The 11,470-nt window shown below is 45.4% G+C and overlaps 1 protein-coding gene across 1 annotated transcript in view; it reads left to right on the top strand.

Moving 5' to 3' along the window:
- The first annotated feature begins 2,834 nt into the window (after positions 1-2,834).
- The window catches only part of LOC147891951 (uncharacterized), a 205,406-nt gene continuing 196,770 nt past the window's right edge, over positions 2,835-11,470 (top strand). The window contains exons 1-5 of the mRNA XM_087388380.1: positions 2,835-3,126; positions 3,212-3,398; positions 4,015-4,066; positions 4,462-4,545; positions 4,713-4,810. Of these exons, the coding sequence (XP_087244506.1) occupies positions 3,366-3,398; positions 4,015-4,066; positions 4,462-4,545; positions 4,713-4,810 (267 nt within the window). The 5' untranslated portion in view covers positions 2,835-3,126; positions 3,212-3,365. The remainder of the gene's footprint in view (positions 3,127-3,211; positions 3,399-4,014; positions 4,067-4,461; positions 4,546-4,712; positions 4,811-11,470) is intronic.

The raw sequence follows: 11,470 nt of genomic DNA, 5'->3' as shown, positions 1-11,470 counted from the left end.
CCATGAGCACACATTAGAGGCTAAGGTATGGTATAGCAAAGAATTAAAGTAGCCACCCTAGAATGTGGACTACATGATGTGGAGATGTGGATCAAGGATATCCACAAGGAGAAATGTGGATGAGAGGATCCCACAAGTGTTGACTATTCTAGGGGCACTCTATATAAGAGGCCTATAATGTATTTTTGAATAGAAGAGATACACATTCACTCAAGATTCTGTTTATGAGTCCAAGCTAATCTATCTTGGAACCTAATTGACTTGAGGTATATGTCATGATCACTCTCTTCATCATGTTTCCACATAAGTTCCATCCACCTTAGAGTGCTCCATAGATCCTCAGGCACGCATGTTTTCTCAATGACCCTCACTAATAACCTTTTTATGCATTGTGATTTGACCCCCTAAATCCAATGATCTTTTTATGCATGTAGGTTTTCAAACAAGTGGGTACCATGCTTGTCCTATTTGTGGCGATTGTTTGGATGCACGACACTCCAAACATCTAAGGAAAGTGGTTTATGAAGGTCATACGCTATACCTTCCACTTGACCATCTTGTGCGTGAAGGTCAACTTGTTCATAAACCATGGAAGGAAAATAATTGGATTCGGACTTGTTCATCCTTTTTTAGGGTTCTTTTCTTGAGGCCCTTCCACCATTTTTCTCTGGCTCTTCTTGTTTCTCTTTGATCTTTAACATTTACTATGTGAATAGGTTCTCATTTCTTTACATAGATCGATTGCCTCATGAAGAGGCACGTTGAGGCAGTTTGAGATTTACTAGCATCATGTAATACAATTCCATCTCCCTACAAGGTCTATGCCCTTGTCTTCTCATGCTTCATTAGGAGAAATATGGACTCAAAAATGGCCTCATAAGGAATGGATTAGTGTGTTAGTTAAGCATGCTTAAGGGGCTCATTTTGGGGCCCAAAGGCTTCTCAAGTGGAGCCTCCCCCTCAATAACTACTCCCCCCTCTCCTTGTCTTATTATGCAGGGAGTGGGTCAAGGGTCAGGAGTATTTAAGGGGGCTAAAGTGCCACATAAGCTGGCTCTCGAATTTGGTCAACCCTAAAATTTGCCTTTTTTCCAAATTTTGAATTTTGCCCCTTTTTCCCCCCAAAGTGTCCCATGAACCATTACTATTGCCCGGACCACCTTTTTGGGTCATGGTTTCACCTTTCCTCATCTCCAACTTCCTTCCACTCACACTTTTTATTCCCCTTCAAGCTCCCACCCCAATCAAGCTCCCATTCCTATTCAAGCTACCCTTCCCTTCATGCTCCTAATCCCATCCCCATTCAACCTTCCATTACCATTTAACTCTCAAGCTACCATTCCCTTCCTGCTAGCATTCCTTTCAAGCTACCATTCTCTTCAAGCTACCGTTCAATCTCCCATCATGCTACCATTCAATCTCCCATCCTCATTCAAACTCCCATTGCCATTCAAACTCTCAATCCATTTCCATTCCCATTCCCATTCCCTTCAAGCTCTCATTCACATTCCCATTCCCATTCCCAAGGTCCTCTTGCATTTCTTCTAGGTTTGTCACATTTTGTTTCACTTCTTGTATTTCTGGTTAGTTTCTCATTTTGTTCCACTGAAGTACTTCTTGCAGTTCTTCTAGGTTTGTCTCATTTTATGGCGCCTTTAGAAGACATTACCAATGGATCTCGAAAGCAAAAGGCCGATGTTCATGTTCAACTTGATGAAGAATATGCTCCTATTATAGCTCCCTATAGGAGAAAGGACCACCATCCCATAGCATAACGTAAGGCGTCCAATGACATGTTATGAAGGGCTAGGCCAACTACCCATAATCATTTTTTACCCTAACAATGCATCAATTGATGCTTGGAATACGTGAAAAAGTGAATATGAAACCTAAACTACAGATACATGCATGAAACAACGTAAAGATGAACCAACTGGTGTATAAGGGCCTTAGGAGAGGTAGATGGAAAGTACAAATGAGAAACTAATGGAAGAAATGGGTAAGAGCCATGAGGGGGTATGCACATGGTGGGAAATATAGATGAGAACTATGAGCAACAAAGATCAAGGGGAAATAGAAGACCAAAGCAAATGTACCCCTACAAAAGAAGTCGTGAGCCTTGAGGGAATGAGCATTCTAGTATGACCTCACATTGCCAGTCGATTTGCTGAACTCGTCTACCTAGTTTCAGAAGAGCTAGACCTTCTTACCTTCAGCGATCCTAATAGGATGGACGCTAACAGTCGACGTCACCAAGAAAACATTGTAAAACCAAGTGCTCAAATACAGTTGCACCACTTGCAGTAGTGAGAAGTTCTTTACCTAATCAATCCCAATACGGAGAAACTTCAAGCAAAAAGAAGCAAACTCCATGAGAGTAGATGGGACACTAGTTCATCCAAAAGCACATGGTGGCTACATAGGAGTGTCTCTGAGCAGCTAGGGAAGGTCATTGGCTTAGGCGATGTTCATCAACCCGGTTAGGTTAGAGTGGCCATTGCCCCACAAAGCCTACTTGTTGACAAATTGACTCTGACTTAACATTAAGGAATGATTTAGAAAGTTTGCTTGACCAATTGAAAGACGTTTCGAACATCTCTATAGATAAGCCAAAATATAATCCCATCTTTCCATGGGACCGTTTGGAGGGCCAAAAAGAAAAAGACGATAAGGCCGTGCATGTTAAAGTACGTTCTTGGGCAATGGGTCCGAACTAAGGTTAGAACGAATGGAGTGAGGAGAGCTAACTATGGTTAAATGGGGCTTTCTGCTGACAGTCGTTAAGTTGTCGTTGGCCATCTTTCTGCGTTTGATCCTGGGCATTCTCAAACCATTGCAATTCCTGATTAATCCTGTGCTAATCCTTCAAAATCTTGTTGTCCAACTCTTGCTAATCTTGTGCTAATCCTTCAAAATCTCGTTGTCCGACTCTTCTTTGCCTCAATTCCTCAACCATTTTCTCAAAAAACGCTTTTGATTTTGCGTTGTAGCTTCATTCCTTTGCATCGCTGCTTTGCTACCAATAGTCATTCTTAAAGGTCCCCTGCTGGAAGACGTTTTTACGGCTTTTCAGTGCAGAATTCTTATGTTTCCAATCACGCCTTCAAGAAGACGGTTCCTTTTTTGGTAACATCCTTGTTGGTTTCTTGCCATGGCCCTTTCCAGGTTAGCTAGTTTCTTACATGCTGAAGCGACTGTCGTTCTTGTGCAGGCGTCTATTTCCTAAGGAAAGGTGGGACTAGTCCGACAAGTGCGCAACCTCGAGTTAAGCTTAAATGCGCAATGAATAGCAGTGGCGCGTTAAAAGCGATTAATAATGCAGTGACCTTTCCTAAACTTGCAACATACAGAGTCGTGGAGTTGGAATGAGGGCGGTATTAGCATGGTCTGATCATGTGGTATTATCTCAGCACAGATTAAGCACACAGCATACGTTTCTAAACGGTTTTGTACAACCAAACTTTAACTCAAACGATATGGAACATGCTTAAATCGCACCTAAATGGCAAATGAGCTGCTTTGACAGAACAAGAAGCCCCGTGTCAAGAAACATACGTCTTTCTCCAAGCTTCTCCAATCGAAACTGTGTGTAAAGCCTTAGTCATATCCAATATTATTGCAACAAAGTTATTGCTTGCAAGTAATTGTTCGCTTCATTAGCTGTAACTGAGCAGTTTTGAGCAGTTTTTAGGGAAGAAATTCTCAAAAATGCTAAGATCGTTGATCCTAAATCTCATCTTTTCAACATTAGAGGACTGAACTTAATCCCGTGCTCCATCACCTGAGTCATTAAGAGTAAAGCCTAAATTGGAACTAATCCTGGACACACGTCTGAACGAGTGGATCTTTGAAGTTTGTACTTTGATTGAGCCCAAAATCCCTGACTTGTTGTCTTTAGAGTTCATATATTAATTGAACATACTCTATTTATAGTGTTAATGTGAGTGGCTATTATTGTTGATTCTGACCTCTTAACCGAGGGAGGTCATGAGTTTGAAGCCTGATTTAATGCAGGCCGATAATGATGGTGTTCGAAGCGCATGCTATGATATCGCCTTTCGACCAGGTGCAAGATAATAACACTGTCATCAAACCAAACAATTTGCGTTGTATGTGTTTTCTTGTGTAAAAAATCAAAATCGCTTGAGAAAATGCGACATTGTTGCTCATGTTCGTTTTCATCCTCTTTGTCTAGTTTGTCAAGAGAGATTATACGATCCAAAAGTTTTTTAATTTTATTCAACCTAAACATCTCAACCAAACAATCCTGAGCTCTTCCAAAGCATTTGCGTACATACCCTCATACTGAAAGGCAAAGCTATCATTTTGTGTCTTAGATATTGAGAATGCTTGTAAAGAATCATGCAAACCATGTGAACCAGATTAGCTCAAGGAGTTTGACTTGTCTAACTGATTAGATGGGAGTCAGCTGACTTGTCTAACTCTTGTCGAACTGATTAGATGGGAGTCAGCTTGTCGCTGCAGTTGGCACTCGTGTGCTTGTGTATGATGCAGCTGAAGGTGACCTGCTTCATTCTCTCAAGGGTGGGTTACTGGATGGCTGTTGCCTTTTAACTGTATAGAAATTACCTTCAGGTCTTGGTTGCAAATGTCAAGATATATTGAATATAATAGGAGTTTTACGATCGATTGTTTAAATTACCCTGGGTATAGTGACTGTCATGATTGGTGCTCATTCGTTATCAATACAGGGCATAAGGATGTTGTATATTGTGTGGCCTATTCTAGAGACGGAAAAAGATTTGCATCTGGAGGAGCAGACAGGACTGTAATTATTTGGACTTACAAGGTTTGTGAACATTTTTGAAATAGCTTTCCACTGTCAGCTGATTAAGGATATCATAACCTGTTCTGGCAGTCATGAATAATCTTGAGATGTGGTGGTAATATGAATTGCTTGAATTGGATATTGTAACCTGATCTGCCAGTCATGACTGATCTCAAGAGGTGAAGATTTAAATTGGCTATGCTAAATCATATTGCCAAGAACTATTATGGTTCAAGAGCTCTGCATAGGTGATTATACCTCCAGTTTACAAAAAATCCATAGTATTGTGAAAGCTGGGGAAACAAACTGTTGGCATAGGATTAACGAGCTATGGGAATCCTTTTGATAAATTTCTTCAGGTTTATTAATCAAAAGCATCTGCCATAATGCTAAAGCGTACTGCTAAAGTGGGTATAGAATTCGCGTCCTCCCCTTCCCCAAGAAAAGGGCTATATTAAATGCAAGGAAAACGATACAATGTCAGCTACCATGAGGGGAAAGGCTGGCTGCAAAATGCAGCCTTTTCCTTCAGAATCCGGTTCACTCCCTAGGGTGAGCAGGTGCCACAACTATTCGATTCCAATTCATGAAAATATTAAAAGTGCCAAAGGCCAGGCCTTTAGAAATGCTCACAATGCTCAGTAGTCTTTTTGGTCCCTCCTTACATTGCCCGCAAGTGTGTAGGACGTCCAGCTAGCCAAATGTTGGTGAAAATGACATCAAGTCGAATCTGCTGCCCTCCCATTCCAAGGCTGCCACATACTACCCATATGTTCTAGGCTGTGATATGCTGGCAACATTGGTATCCCCGAGGCACATCTGTGGCCGCTGTCTAGAGGGAGAGGGGGCATCGTGTATCTCGTGGCATACAATTGTCACTCCACTCACCAAATAAGTTAGAGAAACCATCTCGTATATGAGAAGCATGCCTCCCCTCTGGAAGCCAGGCCACTGTTCCCCAAGTAAATGCTCGTCAAATGTGCCTCAGCCATGCTGCAGTCCTGAGTGAGCACGGTCATATTCCCTGTGCTGTTGGGCAGCTCCATAAGCAATCAGAGATCGCCTGCCATGCAGCAGTGCCAGGTGCCATCTCTCCTAATCAGTTCCAACCACAGGCCAATCCTGTGTGCCACCAGCCAGAAGAAGTGCAAAATCTTTTGAGGTCTAAGGTCTCCAATGGCATGATTAGAATCTGTGAGAACTTCTTGTGGGACATGCTGCTCAAGCTAGTGTCTCTTGTGGGATGTTGTTAAGGGGGTGGTCCCAACTGCAGCTGCATGCGATGGGTGGTGTATGAGAAGAAGGGAACCTGCAGCCTCATCATGGACTATCCCATCTATGCGGGCCAAAACCACTCCCCGGGTCCCAATGCAGCTCTTTGAGGGGGCAGCTTTCCCACAACCAAACCTGCCACATTGCATGCTCACCTCTGACTACTCTTATCCTTTACTGGGACTGTTGGGGGGGCTCTAGCCGTAAGGTCCCACTAGAGCCTATACTGAAGAAGACCAGGGGATGCTCATAACACAGGGCCCCATCCTCTCACCCAATTGTAATGGTAGTTGATGTAGTGAACTCGGAGGGAAACTCTGGTCTTGGAGAACTGTCTTGTCCATCTTCCTTCAGGTCGTCCTTGTCCACTATCTCAGGCCCTTCATCTAGGCCTTTGGGATGGCTGCCTCAATGTCCACAATCTGCTCTGTGCTCCTCTCATATGCATTAAGGCACTCATGCACTCTTCTGGCTGAGGTAGTTGGCTTCAAGAGTGGGCAGGGCCATTGCTGCACTCTGCCCAACCAATGTGTTCCCTAAAACCTAGGATGTTCCCCCATACAGCATGAACATCTGGGTGCTAGAGGCTACCACTTGGATTCCTCTACAACTGCAGCCAGTCTGTATGAGGTCAGCATGGAGATGTTTCACACCCCCATCAAACTCTGTATCACTGGGGAGCCCTTTCTTTCTTTTTTTTCAAGAAAAGTACTTCAGTAAGTATGAATAAAAACCACAGAGCAAGCTCAAGTGCAGGTTATGGTCAATAAGATTGAGGCTAGTCCTGAGACTAAGAAAACTAAGCATGAGAAAAAACAGCTCAGAATGAGCAAACAAAAATCCCGGGTGGCGGCTGAAAATGCCACTTCATCCTTGAAGGAGAGTCACAGAAGAAAGGACAATCCTTCCAGACTCTGAGAAAAGAAACCCTCCTAGCAGTAGCAGTCCTGGAGGTTCCCTGTATGTTCGCCCAAATGGCTGTATGTTCGCCCAAATGGCCATCAAAGTGTGTATAGTATCTGCCCAGATACTAGCCATAGTGTGAGAAGGGAGTCCTTTAAAGCCTCTGTACATCTGGCTCTCCAAATATGCCATGCTGTGATACTAGCCAGAATCTCCCAAGATGTGTCTTCAGAAGCATGGGGAGCTCTGAATGGAATAAACGGAACATCCCGAAGGGAGCATGACTCCACAAGATGTCATCAAACAAAGAAAGCTGTGTCCGTGTCATGTCCCTCAAAGAAAGCCTATGGACTAGTGAGTGACAACCAAGCAACTGATCCCTAGGTCATGAAGAAGGGTGCTCTATGAAAAGTGCAAAGTATCCTAGCAACACCCTTCCAAACCGTCCTCGCCTGAGTGCACTCCCAAAGGCAGTGCTGCACTGACTCAACTGTTCAGTGGCATCGAGGACATGTAGGGTCAGCCTCGAACCTGGATCTCCACAGGTTCACTGCAATCCCTCCATGAATAGTAAGCCAGATGAATAACCTATTCCTGAGGGATTTCCAAAGTCTCCTCCAAAAATTTTTCTGCATCTCTGCAGAAATCTGGAAAGTATCCCAATGAGGAGCTCTAGAGGGCCTCCAGCCCCTACAACTGAGTTGGAATCTCCTGGCATTTCTGACCATGTAACGAAAGAAGGGGATGCTCTTCTCTCGGTGCCCTGTACAGACGGCCAGAGTAAGAAGGTGAGAGAATGGCAACCATGAGAGGGGATGAAGGAGACCTGAGGTGTGTTGCAGTGAAAATCCACCTAACACTGCCCATCCAGTCTCACTTGAAGAAGGTGTGCACGTCTATATGCTGCTAATAAAAAATGCCTTCCACGGCTCCTTCCCTGACATAAGTCCCCGCACCACCATCTTGAAGAGTAAAGCTCTGCACTGTAAATCGGGATCAATAATATCGAGACCCCCTTCCTGTGTAGGAAGGATGAGGGTCTCCCAAGCCACCCTGGCTAATGCATCTGCTGTACCATCAAGCCCATTCCAAAGAAAATTTCTGATCGGTCTCCTGAGCTGAATGATGCAATCCCTAGAACGGCACCAGCATGAACAAACAAACCAAGCCGTGGCCAAGAGGACCTGGTTGACCACCACAACTCTAGAGGCAAGATCCAGCTTGGCTGAGCTCCAAAAAAGGAGCTTCCTCCTGATGCTCTCCAACACGGGAGCAAACTGCTGCGTGGAAGAAATATCCAAGCCGACGTGGCAGCCCAAATATCTGATTTGCACACCCCTCTGAACCCAAGTGAATCCTATGTCAAGCCCCCAAGTTGGAGTGTCCTCATCACTGATCCAAAAGCCATTGGATTTATGCCAATTTATTTGCACCCCCGCTGCCAAGCGAAATAAATCCAATGCTGTCCTGAAAGAAGTGAGCGTCTGAGGTGTGGCGTCCAAGTAAACTGCTGTATCGTCTGCCAACTCACTGTCAAGTAGCTCCTCTTCCTTTCTGATGGGAAGTCTCAGCCCAAAGATGTCAGCTTGAGATCTAATATAGATACTCATAGCTTCAGCCACGAACAAAAAAAGAAAAGGAGCGAGGGGGCATTCCTGATGGACTGATCTAGAAATCTGAAATCTCTCACCCCTTACCCCACCAATAAGTACTTGGCTGTGGGCTGATCTGTACAAAGAGGAAACACCTCTGATCCAAGCATCTGTTAAGCCAAAACGTAGAAGGGTGCCCTCCAAGAAACCCCAATCTACTTTGTCATAAGCTTTCTCAAAATCCAAGAGTAGAATGGTTAGATTCTTGCCACTCTGCATGGCCCACTTTGAAGCTTCCCAAAAGAAGAAAATGTTATTAAAAATGCTTCTGCCATGCACAAATCCCGTCTGAGTTTCATGAATAAGATCTGGGAGAAGGGCTGCAATCAGAGGCTGATTGCTTTGGCCAGAATCTTGTAACAAGCCCCCAAAAGTGTGATAGGCCTCTACTACGACACTAAATTTCTGCAACCTCCTTTTGGGATAAGGTGTATGAGACCCTCTGTAAGCGACCCGGGCATCTCGCCCGAGTCACAAATGCCCTACAGGGCCGATGTAATGTAGTCTCCAATCATATCCCAAAATGCAATGAAGAAAGAAGGGGTGAGGCCATCCAAACCAGGACACTTGCCCTTATGAAGGGCTAAAAGTGCAGTCCTTAACTCTGTGTTGGTGAAAGGTGCATCAAGCAAAACATGCATATCTGGTTTCACCAACAAAGGGATGCTCTGCCAAATAATCTGTCTAGCATCCTCTCTATCCTGTGTGTCAAGATCTGTAGTAAGAAGGGCGGCATAAAAATCTGAAGCTATGCGCATGACGTCATTTGGATTTGTCTGTAAAACCCCATGTGAGTCAATAAGCTAGGATACACTCTCTCTACTATGTCTAGGTCCAAGAGTAGAGAAAAAGTGTTTATTGACTGTGCCACCCATCTGAATTCAGAAGGACTCTCGTGCATGAAAGGCATACTCTTCTCTCTGATCAAGCAATATCTGCTGATGAGAGTCCTTGCTGCAACAAGGCGCTCCTGAATCCAAGCATGTGAAGGCCGTTTTTGCTCTTCCCTCTGCAAAGCTGCCAACTGCTGGCGAACACCAATCTCAGATCTGAGAATATCTCATCTTCTGGTACTAGCAACTCAGTAGTAGAAGTCGCTAATACCAGAAAGGGCAGCAGCTACATGTGATGGAGATGGCTGCCCACCCTGGACATGAGAAACCCATATCTGTCGGGCTATCTCTGTAAGGTCCTCCTCTATGTAAAAGGCATCTAGAATCCTGATGCTGGCAGACTGGCCTCTCATGTGAGGCTCTGAGATAGCCAGTACAACAGGAAAGTGGTCTGAAGTGGAAACCCAAGCAACAATGTATACCGATCCACCTCTGTCTAGTGCCCAATCATCTACATTGAATCCGTCAATGCGTGCATGAATAGGCATCTGTTGCCTCCTGTTCGACCAAGAGAACAGGAGGGACTGTGGCTGAATAAGAAAGGCATCGTCCAACCAAGTATCTCTGCCACAGTAGTGAAAAAGGAAGGCATCCCAAGCTGCCCTCTCCAAAGAGTGAAGTCCTCCTTCTCTACCCCCTTTTTTGTCTGACGGTAACTCAACCATGTTAAAGTCACCTCCAACCACCCATGAATCCGCAATGGGGGCCCAGGAGAGCAAATCCTTCCACATAATGAAACGTTCCCCTCTACTGTTGGAGGCATATAGGTTAAGGAAACCAACCTTACGCCCTCCAATCAAGAAGTGCCCCCCCTAGTGCCCAAGGCAGGCAACCAAAATGTATGGCCAGAAAGCAACTTGCCTGACTTGGCACAATCTCTAAAATCGAGTTTGTGCTCCTGAATAAATAAGATATCAATGGAACCCCCAGTAACACCTGGATGTAGCTGATCCCGGATCAACTGTCTGCGGCGGCGATGTGGGACGCCACCTAGGCTCTGTATGTTCCAGCTAACAATCCTTATCGACGAGAGGATGTAGAGTGGAACACCTTACCCGACCTAGTGGCGGAAACAAACCCCTCAACAGGGGAAGACCTCCTGCTTAAGGAGCGAGGAATGGAACCAAGTGGCGGAAAATCAAAGGGGAAATAACCCTGCCACCTAACGCCTTGTCAACAGGAAACCCAATCACTGGCTCACCAAAAGTAGAGGGCACAAACTCCTCCTCTGGGAAATTTGAAGCATCTGCCAGAGCTGAAAATGAGTTTCTGTGAATCAGGCCAGACACTGGGGTGCGAAGGATCCCTTTTGAGGGAAGAGAATCAATAGTGTAAACCATCCCTTTCCCCCTATCCAAGGGAGGAAGTGAGGACTGCTCTCGATCCTGTGTCTGCACGGCCGCAGAGACCTCTACTGCCTCGAGCAGAGTGTCTGACACCACTGGTTCTAGTGGAGAAGCTGCAACCGGGGAGGAGGTCGAAGCTGAAGCATCTCGGATTGTGTGAGGTGAGACTGGATGGAAAACCCGAGGTGAAGCAGAGTCCACTAGTGTATCCTCATGAAGTGAAGGAGGAATCTGTACACAAACTGGAACCCACAGGTATGCGGCGAGTGCCCCTGTTGGTCATGAGGCACCTAAGGTAGAAGGTGGCGGTACCAAAGGAGCGCTCAGTCGAGAAGCATTCTGGCGAGTAGGAGCTGTACCACCACCCTAAGGAGGACCGCCATGTGGAGGTCGAGGAGTAGGTGATGGACCTGTAACACCCCCCTGTCGAGGCCGAGGAGCAGGTGCTGGACCTATACCACCCCCTTGTCGAGGCCGTGGGACGGTAGCTGTACCAGAGGGCTTCTTGGGCCTTTTCTTCTTCCTGGGGGAATCCTTGGCAAAGTGTCCAATGGTCTTGCATATCCTGCACTGGTCCTGCCTGCCTGCAATCTCTACTCTCTGGCAAAAAAAGGA

Source organism: Dipteris shenzhenensis, chromosome 17, assembly GCF_047967505.1.
Source record: "Dipteris shenzhenensis isolate YYH24624 ecotype China chromosome 17, Dip_SZ_1.0, whole genome shotgun sequence".
In the NCBI taxonomy this organism is placed as follows: Eukaryota; Viridiplantae; Streptophyta; class Polypodiopsida; order Gleicheniales; family Dipteridaceae; genus Dipteris; species Dipteris shenzhenensis.
Note: the sequence above shows the minus strand (reverse complement) of the source record. Positions and strands in the feature narration are given on the sequence as shown.